Here is a 25,382-nt window from a genome sequence, read left to right as displayed (position 1 = left end):
TGTATCCCTCACCAAATTCATATGTTGAACTCCTAATCCCTTGTACCTCAGAATGTGACTGTATTTGAAGATAGGGCCTTTAAAGATGCAATTAAGGTAAGAAGATCCAGATATGTGTCTTTGAGTAAGCCACTTAGCCTTGCTAAGTCTCAAAATTTCTACACTTGTAAAATGAACATAAACAGAGTCTCTATTCCCATGAGGGTTAAATGAGAAACACAAGTAGAGTTTTTAGCACATCCTCTGGTCATTATCCTTCTGTGAAGTCACTTTCCAGGTGAGCGGCTTGTCCAGGCTTCAGGAATGTTGGTGGCCCCTTTTCTTAAAGACTCTGTCCTATTTAGATACTGCAGGACTGAGCTGAGAGGGAATAACAGAGAACCAAGCTGACTTTACCCAGACCTCTGTGCCAGTTCAGTTCAGTTCAGTCGCTCAGTCGTGTCCGACTCATTGCGACCCCATGGACGGCAGCACGCCAGGCTTCCCTGTCCAGCACCAACTCCCAGAGCTTACTCAAACTCATGTCCATTGAGTTGGTGATGCCATCCAGCCGTCTCATCCTCTGTCATCCTCTTCTTCTCATGCCTTCAATCTTTCCCAGCCTCAGGGTCTTTCCCAGTGAGTCAATTCTTTGCATCAGGTGGCCAAAGTATTGGAGTTTCAGCTTCAGCATCAGTCCTCCCAATGAATAATCAGTATTGATTTCCTTTAGGATGGACTGGTTGGATCTCCTTGCAGTCCAAGGGACTCTCAGGAGTCTTCTCCATCTTCTCCAACACCCCAGTTCAAAAGCATCAATTCTTCAGCGCTCAACTTTCTTCACAGTCCAACTCTCACATCCATACATGACTACTAGAAAAACCATAGTTTTGACTGGACAGACTTTTGTTGGCAAAGTAATGTCTTTGTTTTTTTAATATACTGTCTAGGTTGGTCATAGCTTTTCTTCCAAGGAACAAGCATCTTTTAATTTCATGTCTGCAGTCACCATCTGCAGTGATTTTGGAGCCCCACCAAAATAAAGCCTGTCACTGTTTCCACTGTTTCCCCATCTATTTGCCATGAAGTGATGGGACTGGATGCCATAATCTTCGTTTCCTGAATGTTGAGTTTAAAGCCAGCTTTTCACTGTCCTCTTTTACTTTGATCAAGAGACTCTTTAGTTCTTCACTTTCTGCCATTAGGGTGGTGTCATCTGCGTATCTGAGGTTATTGATATTTCTCCTGGCAATCTTGATTCCAGCTTGTGCTTCATCCAGCCTGGCATTTCTCATGATGTACTCTGTATACAAGTTAAATAAGCAGGGTGACAATATACAGCTTTGACATACTCCTTTTTCCGATGTGGAACCTGTCTGTTGTTCCATGTCCAGTTCTAACTGTTGCTTCTTGACCCACATACAGATTTCTCAGTGCTTGGTTCAAATTGGTGCTCAAGAAATAGTTGTTGAATGAATGAATGAGTGAATCAGTGAATCAGTGTGCTTACAGCTCCCATTAAGTGCACTCACCAAATTCTAGCTTTAAAAAACCCAGACTCAGAGTTCACCAAAGTTGCCCATCACACCCACACCAGGGTTCACGCCAGCCTCTGCCATCACAAGCCTGGGAATGCCGGACCTGATCTGAAATGGGAGATGAGAACGCCAAGCCCAGAGGGGAGCCCTCTAGAGCATCAGACCTCTAGCTTTGTTTACTAGTGATTCCAAGCTCTGGTTTCTGCCACTTGCCTTGACGCACAAGACTTTTAGGCTATTCTTTAGTTTCTTTCCAAAAGGCTTTAATTAAAAACATACGTCCATGTCACAAAAAGCATGTCAGCCAGAGCTGTGGTGCTCCAAAAGGTAGAATTATTCCTTGGACCATGAAGTTCCAGGTAAAGTAATGACTGCGGATAGTCACAGTATCCCAGGCCTATGGTCCCTCGGCTACAATAAGGACGGGTCTTCCACATCCAGGGGCTTCCCTGGTGGCTCAGCTGGCAAAGAATCCGCCTGCAATGTGGGAGACCTGGGTTTAATCTCTTGGTTAAGAAGATCCAGGGTGGGATGATTTGGGAGAATGGCATTGTAACATGTATACTATCATGTAAGAATCGAATCACCAGTCTATGTCCGACTCAGGATACAGCATGCTTGGGCCTGGTGCATGGTGATGACCCAGAGAAATGTTATGGGGAGGGAGGTGGGGAGGGGGGTTCATGTTTGGGAACGCATGTACACCCGTGGTGGATTCATGTCAAGGTATGGCAAAACCAATACAGTATTGTAAAGTAAAATAAAGTAAAAATTAAAATTAAAAAAAAAAAAAAAGAAGATCCCCTGGAGAACAGAAAGGCTACCCACTCCAGTATTCTGGCCTGGGGAACTCCATGGACTAAGTCCATGGAGTCACAAAGAGTCGGACACGACTGAGTGACTTTGATTTTGACTTTCATTTTCCACATCCAGATTTCTGTAATTCTCTAACCTAACTTTAAAGATTCAGATTAGTGGAATCCCAAGGAGAAATAAGGAAAACAAATAATTACGACCAGCCTTCTGCTTTTGTGATAATAATAAACACTATGATTTATTATTCCAGGCACTCTGCATTCCAGCCCTCATCAGGATCTGTCAAAATGACACTTGTCATATTGACAAAATGACATATTGTCTCCAGGTGTTAGATGAAGAAACAGAAGCTCAGAGAGATGGAGGCATCGCCCAAGGGCACACGGTGGAGTCAGATGGAGGATACTCCAAGCTCAGGTTCATGCCACCGCTCCCACATGCTTCCCCTCTTCAAATCCTGGATCCAGACAAAAGGCTCTGACCCTCTATGCATCTACATCATCAGAATAAAAAGCGAATTTTCCATTATCTGAAATGGAAACACATCTACTATAATAATCCCTCTTGGCACAGGATTGTCCAAAACCATCACCCACAGTGGAACAACTCCTCATTCTGGAGGATTCTGTTCTAAGACCCTGCCAACTGTCCCAGAATTGGCAAATGCCTCTGTTGTGGGCTGAAGGGTAGCCCCTTAAAGTATATGTCCCTATCCTAACCCTAGAACCTTTATTACTTTATATGGCAGAAGATGTGACGGAGTTAAGGACCTAGAGAGAAGCGGCTTATGCAGGATCAGCCAGGGGGCACAAACATAATCCCAGGCATCCTTATAAGAGAGAGGCAGGGGGACTTTCAGGACAGATGCAAAGGAGGCAGTGATGAGAAGGTAGAGGCAGAGATCTGAGTGATGTGGCTGCAAGACGAGGAACGCACAGGACTATAGGCAGCCACCAGGACATCTGGAGAAAGCTCACACTGGCTTCGACTTCTGGCCTCCAGAGCCCTGAAGCTGCGCCACCAAGTCTGTGTTCACGTGTTAAAGCAGCCACAGGTGACTAATACACACTACTACTATGGGGAGAAATACCAACAGCCTCAGATATGAAGACAATACCACTTTAATGGCAGAAAGCAAAGAGGAGCTAAACAGCCTCTTGATAACAGTGAAAGAGGACAGTGAAAAATCTGGCTTGAAACTCAACATTAAAAAAACTAAGATCATGGCATCTAGTCCCATCATTCCATGGCAAATAGATGGGGAAAAGGTGGAGGCAGTGACACATTTCCTCTTCCTGGGCTCTAAAATCACTGTGGATGATGACTGCAGCCGTGAAACTAGAGGGCCACAGCTTCTTGGCAGAAAACCGGTAACAAAAATTAAAAAGCAAAAACATCCCTTTGCCAACAAATGTCCATATAGTCAAGATAGTTTTTCCAGTTGTCATGTACGGATGTGAGGTGAACCATAAAGAAGGCAGGGTGCCAAAGAATTGATGCTTTCAAACTGTGGTGCAAGAGAAGACTCTTGAGAGTCCCTTGGAAAGCAGAGATCAAACTTGTCAATCCTAAAGGAAATCAACCTGAATACTCACTGGAAGGACTAATGCTGAAGCTGAAGCTCCAATACTTTGGCCATCTGATGCCAAGGGCCAGCTCATTGGAAAAGACCCTGATGCTGGGAAAGATCGAGGGCAGAAGAAGAGGGCAACAGAGGATGAGATGGTTGGATGGCATCACTGATTCAATGGACCTGAACTTCGGTAAACTCTGAGAGAAGGTGAGGTACAGGGAGGCCTGGCATGCTGTAGTCCATGGGGTTGCAAAGAGTTGGGCATGACTTGGCGACTGAACAACAACTACACAAACTTCCTTGGCCAGGTCCCAATAGAGGTCAGGAAGCATATGGCTCAGTGATTGAGTCGCGGGCTCCTAGACGTTGTCTTAGGGTCCCTTAATGACAAAAAGCCAACAGATTCTTCCCATGGATGAAATGGGAAGATGTTCAATTTGAAAGTAAACTCCACAGGTAGGAAGAAACCAAACTGATGTCAAGAGAAAAGATGAAGGGCAAGGACTTGGCGGGGCATTTGACAAGCTTGGAGGGAAAGGAACTTCTACATTGGGGTAGAGAGAAGATCCTCAAAGCTCAAGTGTTGTAGGTCAGGAACCACAGAGCTGGGTGATCTGTATTTTGAATTTTAGGAAGAGATCTGTACCCAGGCTGGACTGACGATGGAGGATCAGCCCCTACCCCCACCCAGCGTTTTTCAGCCTTTATAACAAGGGCAATGAGTCATATTCCAGCAAAACTGAAAGGATTAAGGAAGTAACTGAGAACTTGAAAGTTCTAGGAACACATTTGGAAGCATTATGGAAAGCTTCCATTCTCTTGCTTCCTGCAATACATGCGTGGAGTTGGCTAACTTCATTTATTCTTTCCTCCAATGAACATGAATGGAACACCGTCTATGTGCCAGGTACTCAACCAGAACCCTAGTATAGATCAGTGAGCAGCAAAGCTTCTGTCCCCTTGAGGGGCTCTCTAGAGCAATGGGTCTCAACTGGGTGTGATTTTTGATCCCGAGGAGGCATCTGGCAATGTTGGAGGACATTTCTGATTGTCATGACTGCCGGGGAGTGGGGTGCTTCTAACATCTACTGGGTAGAGGCCATGGATGCTAACACCCTACAAGGCATAGGACAGTACCCAGTTATCCAGCCCAAAATGTCCATGAAACTCAGTGGTGCTGTTATTGGCCTAACTTGGTCACGTCCAGTGGACACGATGGTGGGTGAGAGCATTAATGGGAGGGAAAAACAGGAAGCTGAAAGGTCACAGAGAAGAGAGACATCATCACTGTCATCTACGAGGGGAACTCAAGGAGGAGGGGCAACGAGGCTGCAGGAGCAAAGCAGACCTTCCCGGCAGAGAGCAACTGCATCTCTGAAAGCAGAAGAGCAAAAATACATTTATGGGAAACAGTATGTGCTGGGGAGGAAGGGGTGGGGCAAACAAGGAAGTCTTCAAAAGGACCGTCCCATCATTCTGTTTGGGAGAAGGACCATCTTTATTATGCAAGGAAGCATATCTTAGTATTAAGAGCACGAGTTTGGAGTCAGGGCTGAACTTAAACCCCAGCTCCACCACCCTACAAGCTATGTGGTCTTGAACAAGACACACACTCTGAATTCCTAAACCCAGTTTTAGAAAATAAAGCAGAGGGTGGAGATAGAGGATAAAATCTACCTCAGGCTGGTAGTGTTAGGAAGAAATGAGAAAATGCTCATCAATGGCTTGGCACACTGCCACAGAAAAACAGATACTGTCAAATAACACAAATGTTTTCAAAGGTTTCCCTGGTCCCAGTGTGCAAAATAAAATAGGGAAGGACAACCAGAATCACTTTTTCTTGGATATACAAAACAACTGAAGACAAAAATATCAAGATTTTACAGGACAAAAACCAACTTGAGCAAAGCAGAGCTTCCAAGGAGCTTTAAAGTCCTTGATGACGATACTGTGTAATTGGAAGTAACAAGGGCGAGGACACAGACTGCTTCTGTGTCCAGTGAAATCACGTCCTTCGAAGGTGAGGTTATCCAGACAAGTGGAACTACATATGCACCCATCTATCCAACCATTCATCCTAGCCAGTGTGAGGAATGAACGCAGTGGAAACCTTGGGAAGATCTTTATTGTGGCCCTTGTTGGTGATGGCGGTGAACTTGCATGCTGGCCAGGGTGGAGTCCTGAACTTGAGTCTCAGGGATAGCAAGAGTCTTCCCTGCAAACTTGTAACAGAAGTACCTTGATCCGTTTTCTAAAAACCTTCTTAACAATCGCTCACCCTGGCATCTCTCCTTGCATGTGATTCTTACAAAGAAATAAAGATACTTTCACATCAATGACCCTTAAATGATAATGATGTGCTTTCTTAAATTCTCTCCTGGTGAATTAAGTTTCATTAATAAGAATTAAATCATTTCTGCTTGATACTCAGAGGGCCAACTCAGATATATCAGAGTGACAGGCTTATAGCCCTAAGAGGGACATTTGCTTTCAGAAATGAACTAACCAGGTACACAAACTATGCCAAACAGGCATTAAGAATGAGACAGGAAAATAAAAAGAGTGCAAGGACCCTTTCTGGTATCCACATCACCACCCATCACCCACACCAACCACAGGCTCTGAAGTTCCACCCTGGGAACACATTTCTCTTGCTGAAGGCAGATCTAGTTTCCCCAGAGATAAAACCCAAATTATAGAAACAAGTGACCAGCCTTTATCTGCACATACTAAGTTGCTTTTATTAATCCAGAATGGCATGCTACAGATACTGTACAGCATGAACATTTATTCATTACAAAAATGGCTTCCAAACCATTAAAAATGAAATTGGAATAAGAGCATAAAACGGAACAGTAACATCACAATTGTTAGGAAACATTCAAAGTATTCACAAAAAAATGTTATAGTTAGCATTTTAATAAACCAGAGAAAAACCGGAGACAGTTTTACAATCGCTTCATGTCAACTACAATGGCACTGAATGAACAGGTTTTAGCTTTATACAGCATTTTGTAACATCAACATGCCTAGGTTTTTTTTTTTTTATTTTTAAAGTTTGCTACCTACTTGTATGTCATACAGGTACATAAAAGCGGCAGCTGGTTTTTCCTTTAAGAGTAATCTAATATACAGAATTTTTGGCCCTTAAGGGTTTATACCTCTTCATTTAAAATGCTTTCTGGACAATCTGCTACCAAACACGTCTTGTTATAGGTGACATTAAAACTACATACAAATCTACCTATGTAACATCACAGCAAAACATGATGAACGAAAATTACAGCATCGAAAAGAGGGAGAAAGCTAAAGTCACTGAGAATTTTGGCACATAAAAAGTTTTGCACACGGTCAGTCCATGTCCTCAGGGTGCAGGGTGCTCGCCTGTGAGTTCACAGGGGAAACGGGACAATTCCCACTGCTGCTGGTACAGCGTTCTAAGAGTCCCTCACTAATGTTCAAGTCTTGTTTTACATAATGGCTTTTAAAGCAACTTTTGTTAATGCTACTGATCCTTTAATGCAACTATTAATGTCCATTTGGCGGTATCTGGGTTTCATACGGCAAAAAAAAAAAAAAAAAAAAAAAGTCCAAAAGGGAAACAAAAAAATATATATATACACATTTTATATATAAACTTAAAAACCTTGTACAAATGAGTTGTTATATATAAGATGCTTATGCTAAGGGGAAAAAAACTTTATACAGTTTCAAGAAAAAGGAAAACATATTTTAAAAGGGACAACGTACAGGTTCGACGAGCAATCTCTAAAGCAATAAATACTACTGGTCCAACAGCAATGTGATTCCATTAATTGTTGAATAGCAACCCCCTCCCCCCAAAAGAACACCACCATGGAACAAGGTATATTAACACATTTTAACCCTTTGTTTCTGTACATTTAAACAATAACAAGTAACATCACAATAAAAGTTGTTTCACACAGAAAAAAAAAAAAAAGTAAATGGCACTGCATTCCTTGTGCCCTTATGGTTTAAAAACCAGATGTAAAATGATTGGTTCGCAAGCTCGTATTTAATACAAATAATACAGAACCAACTCCTTTTGGAGGGCTGCTTCAAAATTGCTTTTTTTTTTCTTTTTGTTTTTTAATCAGTCTTTTAAAACTAAGCTATTCGAACTACATAACAGTTATGTATATATATATATTTTTTAAACGCTACAAAGACTTTAAACAGCTGTTGATAAAAATTTTGGTAGAATCATGAGGTTCTTCTCTCATCTACATATTTAAAAGGAGAAATTGAAATAAGAATGGGTCAAATATTGACCAATGAACTCGATAAACATTAACTAATGTAGCCACGTGGCACAAACGGAAGAGGACAACACGAAAACCGGGCAGGAGGGTGGGGGCGGGGCGGAACCGAAAATAAAGAAAAAGCGAGAGGAAAACACTCCACAGAGCACCCGGGGCTGAGGAGGGTAAAGCTATTCTAAAGACTTGGTGACGAGGGACAGCGGCTGGGGCTGGGTCCCGGCCAGAGCGCCGTGGGAATGTAAGGAAGATGTCGACGGCTGTGCCAGAGATGCGGGGGGGATGGCAGGCGGCTGCAGAGCGGCGGGGGGCAGGTCCAGGGCCCCGTTGGCACAGAGGGCGGGGGCCTTGCCGTGGGCGGCCTCGGCAAGCAGGAGGGCGGGCGGCGGAGGCATCATGGACAGGTGGGCCAGGGGGTCGGGCTTCAGGGACAGCGAGAGAGGCTGGGTCTGCTCAGTCTGTGACTTGGCGTCCTGGGGGGGGGAGCCTAGCAGGTTGGGGGAGGAAGGAGGCGAGTCTAGTAAGCTTCCATCTGAAGAGGGTGGACTGAGGCAGCTGCCTTCACCTTGTATGTAGCGAACGCACTTTTTTTTTCTCCTAGAAACAAGGGAGGGAGGGGAGAGAGTTATCTGTGAATAAAGGGCAAAGATGCCAAGGGAGAGAATTATCTACTGCTCAGAGCCAAGAGGACCGCCACCTAACGGTGCCCCCCCGGGGAGACATCGCCCAGCGGCCAGGGGACGTTTAACGCCTCGCTGGGGTGCCCGGCTCACTGAGCTACAAGGCCCGCTCTGGCGAATGAAGTGTGTCAGACCGCACAGCTGCCTACCTACCTGCTTCCCCTGCCCCGCTAAACACCCGCCTTCCCACTCCTGACCAAATAGAAGTGAGCGGGCTCAAGGGCGCCACCTGCGGACCGTGACAGAGAGCGGCTGCGTCCACGCAGAGGGCAGCTCAGGAGCTTGTTGGTTCCTCTTTTGGCTTAGACATCGCTTCATTTCCCGTGGTAACTAACCATCCCCCTCCATTCCCACCACTACCGCCCCCACCCCTCAGTGGGTGTGTGTGTGTACATGTGTGTAAAAGAGAAAGACAGAGCTCCCTCCCCAGGCGCCTCATATCCATCTGAAACTCAAAATGCAGACTGTTGAGCCCACAGAGCTTAAAGGCAGCGTGAGCAAGAGGCTGAAAAGGTTTCATCCCACCACCTCCACCATCACCACCACCAAACACCACCACCACCACCACCACCACCACCAGAGGCTGCTGGCGCCCAGAGAACTTTTTGGGCTTGTCTGTTAAGAACCACACCAAATCAAGAGAGGTCAGAATCAGTTGTGAAGGGGGGTGTGGACGGGGGTGGGGGGTGAGAGGGAAACGAAAAGAAAACCAAATAAACTCAAAAACAAAACAAAAATAAAAAACAAAAAAATAAAACCACCAAAAAACAGGAAGAAGAGGATAAACAAAGGTAGGGGAGGGGGAAGAATAAGAAAAACAGAAAATGATCCAAAGGAACAAGAATAACTGGTTGTATGGCCTGCAGGTTGTGGATTAAATTATGATTCAAACTTTTTTTTTTTTTTTAAGATTTGGGGTCTTCCCCTCCCCCACCCCACAGTGAGAAGGCTAGGAGGAGAGATGGTGAGAATGGGGATGGAGGGGCAACTTGCCCTGGTCCATATGCCAGGGCCAGTGAGTAAGGGTTCAGCCTGTCACAAGGAAGTGACAACAAAGAAGAAGTGCCAGGGAGTCGCAGCATGGACTTTCCTGAATGGGGGGTGGGGGTGGGGGGGCTATCAGGAGTAGTGTTTAAACCAGAGAGACTAATTTTGCCCTGCGCCAAAACCAGAGTCTCCCCTCTCCATTTCCTGTTTATGTAAGAAATAGGATTGAGAATTTCAGAGCCTCTTGTGCTTATCCATCTGAGGTGGGCAAAGTCAGTTCAAGACACTGAGCGTGTGACCTCACAGCTTCCCCCTAGTATTTCATCCCAGTTTGATGGGATCATATGTGGTAGGACAGGTGATCCTGGTAATCAATAATCAACCCCATTCATGCTATTAAAAATAATGCAGATACAGGGGATGTGCTGACCTAAGAATACAGTCCGAACCGCGGCCGATAACACTGTCTAAAAACAAGTATAGAAGTACCGGCTGGCTTCCAGTCATGGGAAAGCAACCGAGATGCTGCCCAGTTGAAGGCCACTGCTGTCAGATGTCAGTGGCCTTTGAAAGGAAGTGAGTGCACTGAGTCCCTCCTTGGGTTTGTGCCCCAGAGCTGTCTGATGATGCCCCTCAGTACATGGGGTGTGGACTCAGCAAGATGGCAGGAGGGAGGGGAGGTGGGGGGCAAAAGGGCACATGCTCAGTCCTTCCTGCCTCCCAGAGGCCGAGACCCATTGTGCCAGTGGCTTCAGGGCCTCTCCATCCCTGCTCTGGGTCGGAAGGAACCCCAGGAAAGTGAGGACAGTCTGCCTTCGCCTTCCAGTTGACAAGGTTCCTTTTCCTCCTCTGGGATAGACTGAAATGGACTATGGGTTCTGTGCCCATCCCAGAAACCCAAGATAAAATAATTAAGCCTCTTAAGAGTTTTAAACCACCTTAGCCTGCAGATCAAAACATGCTCAAAAAACTAAGATGTCCATGCATTTTAAAAATGGGAGAAGAAAGGGAGGGGCATAAGCAAAACTGAGAAAGCAACAGGGACAAATGAGAGAGAGGGGAAAGAGGAAAGGGACAAAGAAAGACCGGGGGAAAAAATAACAGGAAACAAGGGAAAGACATCCAGCAGCGTTCCATGCTATATTAGGGCAGAGTGAAAAGATGGGAAAAGCAACTTGGTGGGCTCAAAACAGAATCTTGTTAAAATGTCCTCAAATGTCAAGTAAAATTAGAAACCCTGTGCAGGGAGCGAGGAGCCCTGATTAGCTGGGAACATTTCTGGTGCTCCCCTCCCCTCTTCTGCCCTCCTCATGGTATGAAGTTTCCATGTCCTGGGGATGAGTGGGGGGCATTTGAACACAAGACATGTGGACTATGAATGACACGGTGACCGCTCCTTCTAAGAGGTGGCAGAGCAGATGGCAGTTGGAACCCACGCATTTCGGACAGGCCAGAAAATGCCTTGTTTTGCAAATCCTTTTATTATTTTTTAAAAGCACATCTTGTATTACTGGTTTAGCATCAAGCCAGAGATCCTAGCAAAGTCAAGAGGAAAAGTGGAGGAAGAAAGGGACAAGACCCATTCTCTTATCCTCCCCCACCTAGGCTCCACCTCTCATCAAGGTGTGGCCCCTGAAAAATCGGTTTTTAGCTTCTTATGGATTCATTCTGAAAGGAAAGTAAGAGTTCTTCCTGACCGTATTTTGGAATCACACCCTTAAAGGAGCAGATATGCATTGCTAAAGCTTTTAGAGTGGGAAACAACCACCCCAGTGAAGGAAAAATGGCCCCTGGGGAAGGTCTAAGGGTGCTGAGGCAGGAAAGAGGAAAGATGGCGCTGGGGAAGGGGGTGTGTGGCTCAGTGTCTGGGCAGCCAGGCTGCATGCTGACAGCTGCCCTCGAGCTGCACTGTAGAAAACCATGTTTATGAAGCAGCTCCGAAGCCTTGGGGTTGTTTGTTTTTGTTTTGCTTTGTTAAAAATGTCACGAAAATTCTTGTTTCTGAGGAGGATTCCACACTCAGGGTTTAAGTGAGGTTGGAGCTGGGTCTGAGAAGGGACTATGTAGTTAGTCAATGTTGGACATGATAACTTTCAGCCCCCAAAAATGCCAGGTCTAACTCGCAGTTAACTGCTTCCAAAGCAGGAAGAGGGATTCATACACCACCACTCACCTCCTACAAATAAAATACACAAACCAGGCCACAAAACCACATTGCGAGGGGCACACAAACGGTGTCAGCTGCACCTTTCTACAGAGCATGAGGAACCCTCCCTTATGAGTGTGCCCTGTGATAAGCTAACCTTTTGCCATGGCAGAGCAGTGATTCTGCAGCTAGTCATCTTCCTACTCAGCACATAAAGGTCTGATACAAATTCACTGCCTATAAAGGGTCATCAGAGGTTCCATCTTCTAGGCCAGCCCTAGTGAAATCTCTGACACTCTCCACCAGCTGCACCATGAAAACTCTTTTCTGTTGCAAAGACAAGATCCCAGGACTGAGTGGCAAAACCATTTGTCACCTCCAGGGACACTGTTGTCTCACAGAATGGGTGGGGGTTCCCTCTCCTGCTGGACGAGCACCCAAGGCCCCCCATCCTCACTCAATGGGCAGAGGGTTGCCTGTGGAGGGAGGTCTCTCTCAAGAAAGGCTCTTGGGCCCCAGCTCCCCTCAACGTCTGGTCAACATGAGGTGCTTCGCTGATCTCTCGTAAGGCGTCGGGGCGGTGGGGAGAGGCACAGGAGACTGGTGGGCATGCACGTGATGGAATGGACATGGGAGCTAACGTCTAAACACGGAACACATGGCGAGGGCGTGGAGGAAAGGGACACATTGACAAGGGAGGCACTACAGACAGGGGGGCGTGTTTGGGTGTTGAGATACCTACCATCATAATATTCCAAATTCAAAGACTGCTTGTATCAGAACAAAGAAACAACAAATTTAACCAAAGGTGGTCATTAAAGGAAAGGAAATGAGACAGGAACTAGCTGGTATCCCTCCACCAAGAAGGAAGTACCTATACCTTCCCTGAAATTACAGGTTGGATGGAACCTGCAGGTGGAACACAGGCATTTAATTTGGACTCTTCTGATTCCCTTTGGAACCAGAGCTCTGTCTCTCTAAATATATGTATAGATACATATACATATTTCTTTTTTTCCATCGTGCAGGCCAGTGGCGCTGCAGTGCGTGACCTCTGCTTGTGGCCCTGTAGCTGGTGCATGCCGTTGAATGCCACGCTTCTTTTCAGCACTGTAAAACAATGTCAGCTAGCCAAGCTCCTCTGTCCAGAGATGTGGTTTTGAAACAGAAAATAAAAACACAAAACAAAACTAAAAGAAGCCTTCCCCCAGAGCCCTTCTCCACATGTCTAGACTCCAAGTACACGGGAATGCTATCACTGCCTATCTGAGCTCCTTCAAACCTCGGGACACGGTGGGTCTCCCTCTGTCCTGCAGACATGCCACAGAAGCACTGACAGGGCCAGGCCAGATCCAGGATGCTGGCTTTCAGAGCAAAAGGATAAGTGCCCGTCCTGGTCTGTGAGGGCTGTGGTCTAGGTCCTACCACCAGGGATATGTTATTTATAAGAGCAGGGGAAAGAGAGAAAGAGAAAAGTAGGGAGAGGACACAGCATAAAATTAGCAAGGAAATTTTGAAGAATGAAGATCATTAGTCATTGATGCCAGCGGGGAAGTAGATGGGAATGAGGTCAAAATACATTGATGCACTAAGGTACCAGAAGGACAGAATGCTTTGATTTTTCCCAAAGGCCTTGCAGTAGGGAATATACCTGCACGGTTTGCACCATAAAGTCTGTCGGTCAAGCCCGAACAGTGCCCGACACTTCTTTGGAGTATTTGCATCTGTTAGCATAAGGTAAACACAAAAAAACACAACACAATGGTGGGTCGTGCTCAGTTGGATGTAAAATCTCGGCTACAGCTGACTTGTCTTCACTATCACCTTGGTTCTATGTGGCTGTCTTCCCTCACCAAGGACATGAAAGGAAAGGACTTCTATGCGTCAAAAGAAAAAATAATAAAATAAAATGATAAAACACAAAAAGAAAAAACAACAACCAGAAACCAAAAACAACCAGGAAAAAATAAAAAAATAAAAACAGAGAGAGAAGAGGAGGGGGAGAAGGTGACGTTGTTTGTTTCTACCTAGGCCAGGCTTACGATGGATGTCACTGAGCCCCCATCCCGGGCGGGCGGGAAGAAGGGGTTGGCAGGCAACACTCCCTGGGAGGGGGCGCGCTGGGGTTTGCTGTCGCTGACCCAAGGAGGCACAAATGATGCTGTTTTACAGTGGCATTTTGGCTAGCAGCAGCGAGGAGGACAAGCACGTCCCTCACAGAGCAGTGTCCCGCGCCCTCCTGTCTCCTAAGATCCACACACAGAGCTACAAAGCAACAGGCCGGAGAAGGGGGGAAAGGACCGAATAGACCAGCTGCAAACCAGCACAGCGAATCTGGGAAATCTATACACACCTGCAAGGGCCGCACCAGTTATTCTGTTGATCAAGGCCAAAGCGCGCTCGGCATTTCTTAGGAGCGCTCAGGTCTGAATGAGTTCAAGAGAGAAGCGAGCAGAGGAGAAGGACGTGGGAGAGAGGGAGAGGGAGAGAAGAGAAGAGAGAGAGAGGGAGGGAGAGAGAGGGAAGGGGGGAAGAGAAAGATACAAATAAGAAAAAAATAAAAATAAAAAAGGGAATAAATCAATGACCTGGTTACTAATTACAAAATATTGACTTTTGATTTTTAACTTTCTTTAATTAAAAAAAAAAGGTAAAAAAAAAATCACATTCTTATTCAACTCGTGAAATTAGCTGTTGCAAATAAAGCTGCAGTATCCCTTCTTTGAGGACTGTCTCTCCGATTTGTTTGAACTGATAAAGGGATGTTAGCTCCTCAAGAACTAGCTTTTAAATAATGTTTTTCTTCGTTTGGTTCTGCTTTTTCTTTTTTTTCCTCTCAATTTGTTTTTCTTAAAGAAGAAAATAAAGCAAAGGAGGGAATTAAGTTTGTCACATGCTCTTTTCTTCTCAGAGTACAACAGTTTAAAAAAGAAAAAAACAAAAAACAAAAAACTACAAATAAAACCAGAACAAAACAAAACGAAACAGAAAGAAAGAAAGAAAAGGGGTTGTGGTACTGGGATATTGCAGCTTTTGGAATGTTCATCTTTTCTTTGAATCTATTTTCATTAATATTAAGAGAGGAACAGATAAAGGTCAATAGGCTGTGTGAATGAGCTGTTAGGAGTTAGTTAGAAGCTCACAGTGGCATTTAAGCAGGTACAGTCAGTGAAATGCTAGTGGATTTGCAAGTTATGAGCAGAAAAGTGAAAGAAGAAAAAAAACGAAAATTAAAAAAAAGCAAAGGAAAAAAATAATCATACTGCGGATGCATGCTTGCGTGAGAAAACTTAGTGGGAGCGATGAAAAAATGCCATTAGATTAAGGAGGTTTATTACTGAATTCCTTCCATTTTGTTGTTGTTGTTTTTTTTTAAACCAGTCTCTTTGAAAGAAATACTGCATATTCAATTTGCACAGTTAGTTCAACTCTAAATCACTGTCATCATGGCTTAAACAACTGTTACGGGAAAAATAAATAAACAAAGCAGAAGTTAAATTAAATTCAAAAAAAAAAAACAACAAAAGCAGAAAAAAAAAAAAATCTACCAAAACATACGAAATCATGTAGATGGTCATTTAAAAGAATGTTCAAAGGTCATACGTGTTTTCATGTTAATAAAACTATAATGGCAAGAAAAATTAAAAAACAGTTTATCAACTATTTTAATGACTCAAAATGACATTAGCACCTGTAATCGGAGGAAGTGAAAGGCAAGGATTTAGGAAACATTCGCTGTGTTCTGAAAAAAAAGAACAAATTATACAAAGCCTTCACAATGTTTTTGTCGTTGTTTGTAAAAGCCTGGCCTTCTCAAAGGGCCCTCTGAGATTGCCTATGCAGTATTTCTAATTTCTTCTAGAGAATGACAAACCTCCTTAATTTAAATCGGGTGCAATAGACCACTGTAAAGGCATGCATCAGAACATTCAGGAACAGCCCAGTTAACATCAAACACTCGCACACACCCCCTCTGCTCCCCTAGCCCCCTCCTCATCCTTACTCAGACACATACAAAATAAGCAGACTGTATAAATCCCCGTCTAGGCATGCCTACTGCTCTCCGCTTACAGGCTCTGCAGTTATTTAAAAACACATTCCACTAGACTTACAATGTGCTTTTCATGCAACAATGAATGTTACTAGCTTTAAAAGGGCAGTCATGAAGCAATTAATTAAAATGCATAAACAAAAAGGCTGGCTAAGATGGGTTCCCCCCGCCCCACAACGTCCTGGCCTTGAATTTCTCCTGCCTCCCCCAGATAGAAGCCTGACATAAAAGAGTGGTCCTCAGAGTACAGCTCCCTTCCTCTATCCTGCTTATTCTAACTTACCATTGGTCTCCCCGGGCTGCTTGTCCCTTTTCCTCTTCTTCTTTTTCCCCTAGATAAACAGATGAAACACAGGGCATTATCTCAGGAAACAGATGGGAGGACGACAACGTCTGGGCTCACCTGGAGAGGAGGTGGCAGGAGGAGGGACACCACCTGCCCTCTCCAGCCACACCCACTCCTGAGTGTTTTCCAACCCCCGGTTCCCTTTAGTCCAAGTGCCCTTCAACTGTGCTCCAGCTAGAAGAGCGCATGCCTAGCGGAAGAGATGGAATCAGTGGGGCAGAGAGGAAGACTTCTTTTCCTATACATCTGTGCCCACCCTCAAACCCGATCCAGGGCATCCATAAAAGCGGAAATGAGGCCTGGATGGGGAAAGATTCACAGAGGTGTGGAGAGACAGGATTGGAAGTGGCCCAAGAGCCAAGGGACGAATGAGTGACTTTGAGATGGCCACGAGAACCCCTTGCCCCATGCAAATCTCTTACTAAGGCCAAAAGCTGCTCACTTGGAATCAAAAAATTAAGACTTAGTAGGGGATTTTCTTAGCACTGTAGCGTGGGTCTTGATTTTAAAGTCAGAAGGGGGGAAAAAAAAAGCGAAATAAAACCAGAAACCATCTGAGCTCCTTTTCAAACTGCTGAGTGGACATCCATAAAGGAGAACATTTGGTCCTCACCATTTTTCACTTGTGTAATGACTGTAATACTCCTAGTAATATGGACTCCCCTGTAGCTCAAATGGTAAAGAAACTGCCTGCAATGCAGGAGACCAAGGTTTGATCCCTGGGTTGGGAAGTTCCTCTGGAGAAGGGAATGGCAATCCACTCCAGTATTCTTGCCTGGAGAATTCCATGGACAGAGAAGCCTGGCAGGCTACAGTCCATGGCGTAGCAAAGAGTTGGACACGACTGAAGTGACTAGTAATAACAGCTCCCATTTATTGAGCACATACTATGTGCCAGACATGGCTCTAAGTGTGCTATGCCTAGAGACCCATTTATCCTCACACAATCCTGTTCAACAAGCACGATCACCATCAGATTTTCCAGATAAGGACGCTGAGATACAGGGTGCACGCAGTTTCCTGAAATGACACAGCTATCAGATGATGCTGTCGACGGGAACCCAGGTGACCTCAGTTCTACAGCCCTTATCCACTAGGCTATGCTACCTTCATATTTACTGCCTTGTCCTCTGAGGAAGGCTCTTAATGGATTATGGGTCAAGCATTGCATGGAGTCATTCACATTCTCCACCTGACCCTCCCTGCTATCTTGACGGTCTGGCCCCAGATGTGGATATGCAAAGGGAATGGGGATGAATTCTGCAGAGGTAACTACCTCCTTCCTTATCTGAAACTAGTTCTCCCTCACCCCAATAGCTCTGGTCCCATCCACGTGAATTAGCTGCCTGGTCTATATGAAATGTCACAAGCAAAATGTCACGTCTATTTGTTTCAGAATATCCAAATATCCTTTGCCTCGTGGTTGGCTTAGTTTGGGCTTCCCTGATAGCTCAGCTGGTAAAGAATCTGTCTGCAATGCAGAAGACCCCCCTTCGATTCCTGGGATGGAAAGATCCCCTGGAGAAAGGATAGGCTACCGACTCCAGTATTCTTGGGCTTCTCTGGTGGCTCAGCTGGTAAAGAATCTGTCTGTACTGTGGGAGACCTGGGTTCGATCCCTGAGTTGGGAAGATCCCCTGGAGAAGGGAAAGGCTGCCCTCTCCAGTATTCTGGCCTGGAGAATTCCATGGACTATATAGTCCATTGGGTCGCAGAGTTGAACACGACTGAGTGACTTTCACAAGTTCTCATGGTGTGTTGACATCAACTCAAGAAGAAACCAGAAAGAAAAGCAATAGGCAGAAAACCTGAGAACCCACACGGCTCTGTGAGGGGGACGCCAAGGCAGGGATGCCTCAGAGTCTTAGATCTACCTGAGGGCTGAGGGTCAAGGGTCCTAGAGAAAGCCTCTCAAATCTGGGGGCCTGTGGCATCAGGGCAATCTGTCTGGGCCCTCATTGTTTCCACTAGAAACATGTTCCATTCCTTGGCATACAACTTCAAAAAAGAAACAAAGAAAGGAGTTTGTGTGCTTTCTCATGAGTCCTAGCAGCCCACCTTCATGTCTGTGCCTCCCTACGCCAGGAGCAAAGCACTACCCGGCCATCCTGGAACAGGCAGGAGGAGCTAGCTTCAGTTCGTTTAGGAACCTGGAAGAAAACCGTAGCCAGGCACAGAAATGGTTCAGATGCTGCACTGCCTGGAACTGAACCATTTCTGTGCCTGGCTCACCCATGTTCAATCTCCTGAAATATATTCTGAAAGGCAGATGACAATTCCTTCACCCCTGGGAAGCCATCCATGTGGGATACAAAACTGAGATGTTCATGACTGAGGCAATGACTGTTCAGACTAAAGGCTTCTCGAGGGCAGGGACTGTGTTTTTACTGAAAGAGGATATGAAACAATGACTCAACACCGCAAAGTGAATTAGGGAGATGCCTTTCAAGGGAGGTGGCCCCCTCGTTATCTCTTTAAATGTAACGAAAGAAAAGGCCTCAAGTACCGTGGTGAGGAAAAACCCACGATATGCAAACTACTGGGGATTTATCTCATTGACTCAGTACAGAAGAGCTGGAAAGGAAGTAGCTTCTACTACAATGTCACGGGTTAGACATTACTCTCTGACCGAAATCTTTTCTTGTGTGTTCCAGAGTGTGTACCAAGTCCAAGCCCCCAAATGCGACTGTTTTACTCAATTCTACTCAGCTAAGGTAGCATATACAGGCTTCTATCACCACCGGGCTAGAAAAGCAGGAACGTGCAACTGGCATAAGGATATTAGCTCAGAAAACTTTTTCCAGAAGAACCTTCAGAACTTGACAACACCCAGAGTAATTTATAGACGCTTCTATGTCAAGTCAGTAAAAGAAAATGCTAAATAGCTTCCACCACAATTAAACCTCTAAACAGTTTAATTCTTGTTCCAGACCACTTCCTGAGATGATAGAGGAAGTGAATGAGAGAGGAAGGAAAGAATGAAAGAAGGAACAAACGGAGGGCTGTGTGTGTGCAAAGCCATGTGCAATGAGCCACTCATAAAGGAATCTGACAGTACCCCTTGGAAGTGGTAAAGCTCCTACAGCCCCACATCCAGATATTACCTCTAAACCTGATCTCTCAAGTCTTTTCAGGGGTTCCCCTATTATACCAAACCTCGTCCCAATGTAAAACCAAGCTAACATCATTTCAAGTGTCTTGAGAACCTTCTGAAACCTAGAAAACACTTCTTAAGACACCTTGGGCAATTTCTTGTCGTGAGTCCAGGAAAGTCCATGGCAGTATTCTTTTGAAGCTCTCTCAAAGTCAGCCCATACCTTCGTGGAGACAGAACCCTATACAACTCCAGGAGGTAATGCGCACAGACCACGGTGTGAATGGCACACCCTAAAGTTGTGCAGGGCATGCACATGAAGCTGTACATGAAGGCTATCGTCTGACCCAAAATGTCTACTGGGGATAGGATACCTAGAGAGTAGCTGAATTCCTCTCTGTGGTACCATTCTAGATTCCTCAAAGAACTGGGTCTGTAGCAGGGAGAAGATGGAGATGAACTCTAAGAACTTCTGACCCGAAACCAGGGGAGCAGCTGTCCTGAAATGAGATGGCTCTTGTGTGGGGAGCTGCAGGGCCTGCCTGCTGCTGGCAGTCTCCACCTCAAGGTCAGGTGAGGTCAGCAAGCCTGTGGGAGAGCGTTAGCTGTCTTATCCTCTTCCTTTCAGCTCCAGAAGAAAGGCTCCTCCACCGCACACATGCTGAGGACGAATGGAAAGGTCCCAAGCAGTTAAGAGCCCGCGCCTGACTGTCTGTGAGTGATGAGGGCTCTGAGAGGAGCCAGTGTGTCATTGGGAAGTACAAGCACTGACTCCTGTTTCGACTCCCCAGGAGGAATCTGTTCTATTGCTGAGTGAAGCGTGTGGGACCTACGAGGAGACGGGTGGCTGTGGAGATGGAGACACAGGTGTCTCGGTCCTCCCCAAGCACATGGCAAAGAGTAGAGAAGCACGCGCGTGTGCAAAGGTGTGAGACCAAAGAGTGATGACACTTGGAACAGCGGGGCAGTGGAAGCAGAAACCAGTCTTATTCCAGGACCCACACATTCAAAGCAGATGTCTTGTGCTTCCTGGTTAAGTTATGAGACAGCTCTGATTTAACTCGATCCCCTCAACACTGTGCTGACAGTAAGCTCACAAACAGCAGTGACTGAATGGATCTCAGCTCACATACACAGAGAGCTTCCCCACCACAGGTGAAGGTCAGAGGACAGCTAGGTCAGGGAGCACCGAGGGTAGAAGAATCATCCACGGCTCAGTACCATCAAGAAACAGGAGGAGATGCCTGCTGCCAGCATTAAGACGGGTTCTGTCTGGCCCCAAAGAGTGGATGGTAAAAAGCACTTCATGAAACTAAACGCCATGTAATGAAGTATGAGGCAAAATAAGAGACATTTCATCCTTTAGAGAGGAGAACGAGCCCAGAACTTGAGTTCCTGGGCCAAAAACCAGACTAAGAAAGAATGGTGAGGGTGACAGAAGAGAGCCAGTTTATGGGAGGAGAAGAATCCACAGTGTCACAATCACTGTGATCAGTAAAGACAACAACCCCTACAGTGTTTTCTAAAACTAAGGAGAGGGGATTAGGCAAATCCCAGAGCCAACAAAAAGCTGAGGGACACACACATCACCCCCCACACACACCTCCCTTGTGTCACTTCATCCATTCTGCCAAAAGATGGCTTCTACAGCCTACTTACTTTCAGAGATATTCCCATCATGCCTCTCTCAAGATGCACTAGGCTTCCAACTTCTACTGTACCAGATCCTAAACCAACGGTTTCATTTTTCCCTCGTAAGGGTGAAGGCCCTGCTAGAACAGCCATGAAGAAGTAAATGTTCTTCTTCCAGCTGGCATCACTGCTGAGAAACACACAGGCCTCGCTGGGTGTATTCTAGAGCCATGTCTCTTCAAAGATGTGGGCAGAAGGTGTGAACAGCCCTAACCTGGCCCCACAGGTCCCCTGAGCCGGAACGTCAGCCCCCTTCCTCCTCCTTGAAGAACTACCCCATGTTTATAGAGCCCTGCAGGAGGCTAAGACACAACCCTTCAATCTGGTGCTAGGGTAAGGTGCTAACAGTCACAGCTGGCAGACTGAGTGGTGCTGAAGCCCGATTCAGGCTGGCAGGTCACATCTCCTTTGTCCAGATGGACATCCACCACATTGCTATAGCCTCTAGTCCCGAGAAAAGGGAGCCACCTACATAGTTATCCCGTGCGGACCAGCCGGGGTACAGCTGCATGTGAAGCTGTCGCTCCTTCCGGGCCAGCTCGTAGTACTTTGCTTGCTCTTCTCTGGACAGCGCGTGCCACTGGAGGGGACAGGGTGAGGGGGGAGAGAGACACGCAGAAACGTCACAAACCACACTGTGGCCGGGGGACGGACAGCGCTTCCGTCACAAACGGTGTCATCTGAAGATGCCTACAGTCTGCAGGGGCCTGGCACTAACAGGAGGGCCCAGACCAAACCTGACTTGTCGTCTATGATGTTCGAGTCTTTGCTCTCTGCAGGTGGGGAAGACCAGGGTGTGGCTGTTGTTAACATCATTCGAAGGCAGAGTTACTGCTTCCAACTCCACGAAGACCATGGAAGGAGTCAAGAGTATAGCTGAAGGGAAAGGACGCTCCAAACCAATGGGGACAGGGGCATGTCACGCCACCCACCATGTCCCTTTCTGGCCCTCCTCTCCCAGCAGGCACGCCACTTACCCTCCGGCCCAGGATCTGGTTGATGGCTGCACTTTCTTTCAACGTGCACTCGGCTACAACCTTTGCTCTCATTTCCTTCATATACAACATGAATGCATTAAGAGGTTTCTTTATGTGGGGCTTCTTCTTTTCTTCTTCCTTTTTGGAGTCCTGATGCTTTCTGGATAGGGACAAAACAGACAGACGCAACCCCAATGAACAACCTCGAGGTCAGCTTCCTCCACACCAGAAAGCCCGCCCCCTTGCCTGCTCAACGTCCTAAGTGACTCAGAAGAAGCACACTTCTACCGGGTCTTCTCCATCCTGGGAAATGGAACAAAAACAGCCTGGGGGTGGGGGATGAGGGAGATTTTGTCATCACTTCCTCAAGGTTTCAGTTCAGTTGCTCAGTCGTGTCTGACTCTTTGCAACCCTATGAACTGCAGCACACCAGGCTTCCCTGTCCATCACCAACTCCCGAAGTTTACCCAAACTCATGTCCATTGAGCTGGTGATGCCATCCAACCATCTCATCCTCTGTCGTCCCCTTCTCCTCCTGCCCCAAATCCCTCCCAGCATCAGAGTCTTTTCCAATGAGTCAGCTCTTTGCATCAGGTGGCCAAAGTATTGAAGTTTCCACTTCAATATCAGTCTTTCCAATGAACACCCAGGACTGATCTCCTTTAGGATGGACTGGTTAGATCTCCTTGCAGTCCAAGAGACTCTCAAGGTTTACAAACACAAAATTTTCCCCAGCCAGAGGGAAAAGCACACTGTGACCATTTCCATCTCAGCCAGTGTCTCTTGCGGGATCAAGGATGGAAGGTGCATGTGCGGTCAATAGAGTCCGACTCTTTGTGACCCCAGGGACTGCAGCCCACCAGGCTTCTCAGTCAATGGGATTTCACAGGCAAGAATACCGGACTGGGTTGCCATTTTCTCCTCCAGGGAACCTTCTCAGCCCAGGGATCAAACCCGAGTCTCCTGCGTCTCCTACATTGGCAGGCAGAAGTGCTTGCAAATCCCAGCCCCTCCAAGGACACAAAGAAAGAGCTGTGTTCTCCCCAACAGTGGGCACATGCCTCCCTTACTGAAGTCTGACCAACCTCGGGCAGGGCCACCACCCAGGCACCGCGGGCTAAACACACGGTGAAGCAGAAGAGGAGGACACTTACGCGCTGTGGAGTGAGCCGACGTCACTCTGCGAGGACTCCTGTTTGACTGTCGGCGTGACTATGGCCGGGTGGGGAATGCCAGTCGTGTGCAGAGTGTGATGTGGTGGGACCATATGGGGAGGGAACCTGGAAGACAGAAAGCTGTGTAAATCGTCAGAATCAAAATGAATGAATGGGGAGGGATGTGTACACACAATTACAAGGAAAGAAAGAAAGAAACAGCACACAACACTCACATGAAAGCAACCCAAGGCATATGAAACCTGTCAGCATTAATTAGTGACAGATTAAACATAATGACTCTCGTAATGTCATTAAAGCCAATCTTCCCCTTCATTATTGCTACTGACATGAGACATTACGATTGCTAACATCTTCAGCAAAAGACAAGTTCAGCCGGTATACTTGGGCAACAAAGTAGGCTTGGACTACTTGCTGGAGACCACAAGTCCACTGGTTTGGGAGGACATTGTTAGTGGCATCTAAGACTATTTCTTAAGTCCTAATCAGCACTAGAATGAAAGATGAAATCTTTTGTTGCATATTGACAGCTAAATAAAATATTAACGCGGCTGAAGTATACATACATTTTTTGACAACGCCGCGCATGCCTCATTAGGCCTCATTCTGTTGATGGGAACGCAATAAAATTTTTATTTCTCTTTTGCTGCTGTGGTCCCATCGTTTTGACAGTAATGGGAGAGAGTGAGGCAGAAAGATGGGGGGAATCCAAATCACTGCCATCTGGTTCCCAACATACGTCACGGATGTTTTAAATAACTTTGTATCAGAGATGGCCCCAAAAGAGCATTTTACACAGACAACCCCCTGAGTGAAGCTTTGAATTCTGGGATTTGTATATCCTTTCCCACTCTAAAATTCTAGGGTTCCTAAATTACTTTTACTTAAAATACTGCCTATGCATTAGAAGACCTTATAAAGAATGATCAGAATTATTAATAAAGAAAAGAATAGTCTGTGTTTTTCCTCTAACACTGTTTACTTTCAGGCATGTTATTTTGGACATGGTTTAAGCCGTAAATTGGCATTTCTCAACCATGCAAACTAGCCAGAACATTCAGAGCTAATTTTAAAATGCTCTTGGTTCATCTCCAAACTGACAACAGGATGCAACCTATGCTACTGCTGCTGCTAAGTCGCTTCAGTCATGTCCGACTCTGTGCGACCCCACAGACAGCAGCCCACCAGGCTCCCCCGTCCCTGGGATTCTCCAGGCGAGAACACTGGAGTGGGTTGCCATTTCCTTCTCCAATGCAGGAAAGTGAAAAGTGAAAGTGAAGTTGCTCAGTCATGTCCGACTCTCAGCGACCCCATGGACTGCAGCCTACCAGGCTCCTCTGCCCATGGGATTTTCCAGGCAAGAGTACTGGAGTGGGGTGCCATTGCCTTCTCTGGATGCAACCTATAGCTCTCGTCTTTTCTGATACACTTGGAGTCACAATTTGTTCTCGGTTAGAAGAACCACCCTCTTAAAGGAATGTACATTACTGTACAGAAAGGTGGAATGAGGGATTACAAGGGGTGATTCCCCCAAAGAAAAAAAAGGGCAGCCCCCAGGTTCTGCCCTGACAAGATCAGGCAAGTTCAGGTGAAGGGGGAACCCAGATCAAGCAACTGCTGCCTTCAGCATAAATCCAAACCATGGCCACCCCACGTAGCAACCAGGGAAGGACCACCTGCTCTTTAGGAAGTCAATTCTGCTGGTCACTGGAGGTGCTAATGAGACTTTGTTGTGACAGTTAGTTCACAAGGATCCTGTACTTATTTACAAGGTTCTTTTCCTATGTGGACTGGAAACCTAAGTAGTTTTCATTTTACCAAAAGAATGTAGCAAATGTTCATCAGAAGAAAGGTGAAAAATTTAAAGTCCTAACTGACTCTGCACAGATCAATAGAGAAACTACCAATAAATAATGCAGATTTTTGAAGAGGGCCCAAAATCACAGTGGGCATTTGACTTGGAATTTCTACCCTGATGTGGCTTTCTCTCATAGCTGCCTTGACAAATTTACCAAAGTTTGGTAACAACAGCATGATTTTTTAAATAA

The 25,382-nt window shown here is 46.0% G+C and overlaps 1 protein-coding gene across 6 annotated transcripts in view; it reads right to left on the bottom strand.

Annotated features, from left to right (window-relative positions):
- Positions 1 to 7,456: 7,456 nt before the first annotated feature.
- Positions 7,457 to 25,382, bottom strand: part of TCF7L2 (transcription factor 7 like 2) — a 199,248-nt gene continuing 181,322 nt past the window's right edge. For 2 of the 6 annotated variants that reach the window (XM_052661148.1, XM_052661150.1), the window contains 7 exons: positions 23,314 to 23,439; positions 22,160 to 22,319; positions 21,655 to 21,762; positions 16,334 to 16,382; positions 15,691 to 15,741; positions 14,353 to 14,425; positions 7,457 to 8,783 (listed from right to left, as the gene is read on the bottom strand). In XM_052661148.1, coding sequence (XP_052517108.1) covers positions 8,360 to 8,783; positions 14,353 to 14,425; positions 15,691 to 15,741; positions 16,334 to 16,382; positions 21,655 to 21,762; positions 22,160 to 22,319; positions 23,314 to 23,439 — 991 coding nt within the window. In that variant the 3' untranslated portion in view covers positions 7,457 to 8,359. The remainder of the gene's footprint in view (positions 8,784 to 14,352; positions 14,426 to 15,690; positions 15,742 to 16,333; positions 16,383 to 21,654; positions 21,763 to 22,159; positions 22,320 to 23,313; positions 23,440 to 25,382) is intronic. The other 4 variants (XM_052661149.1, XM_052661151.1, XM_052661152.1 and 1 more) reach the window with 2 other exon arrangements.

The sequence above is a fragment of the Budorcas taxicolor genome, chromosome 23 (assembly GCF_023091745.1).
Source record: "Budorcas taxicolor isolate Tak-1 chromosome 23, Takin1.1, whole genome shotgun sequence".
Taxonomy (NCBI): Eukaryota; Metazoa; Chordata; class Mammalia; order Artiodactyla; family Bovidae; genus Budorcas; species Budorcas taxicolor.
This window is presented reverse-complemented; position numbering and strand designations above follow the sequence as displayed.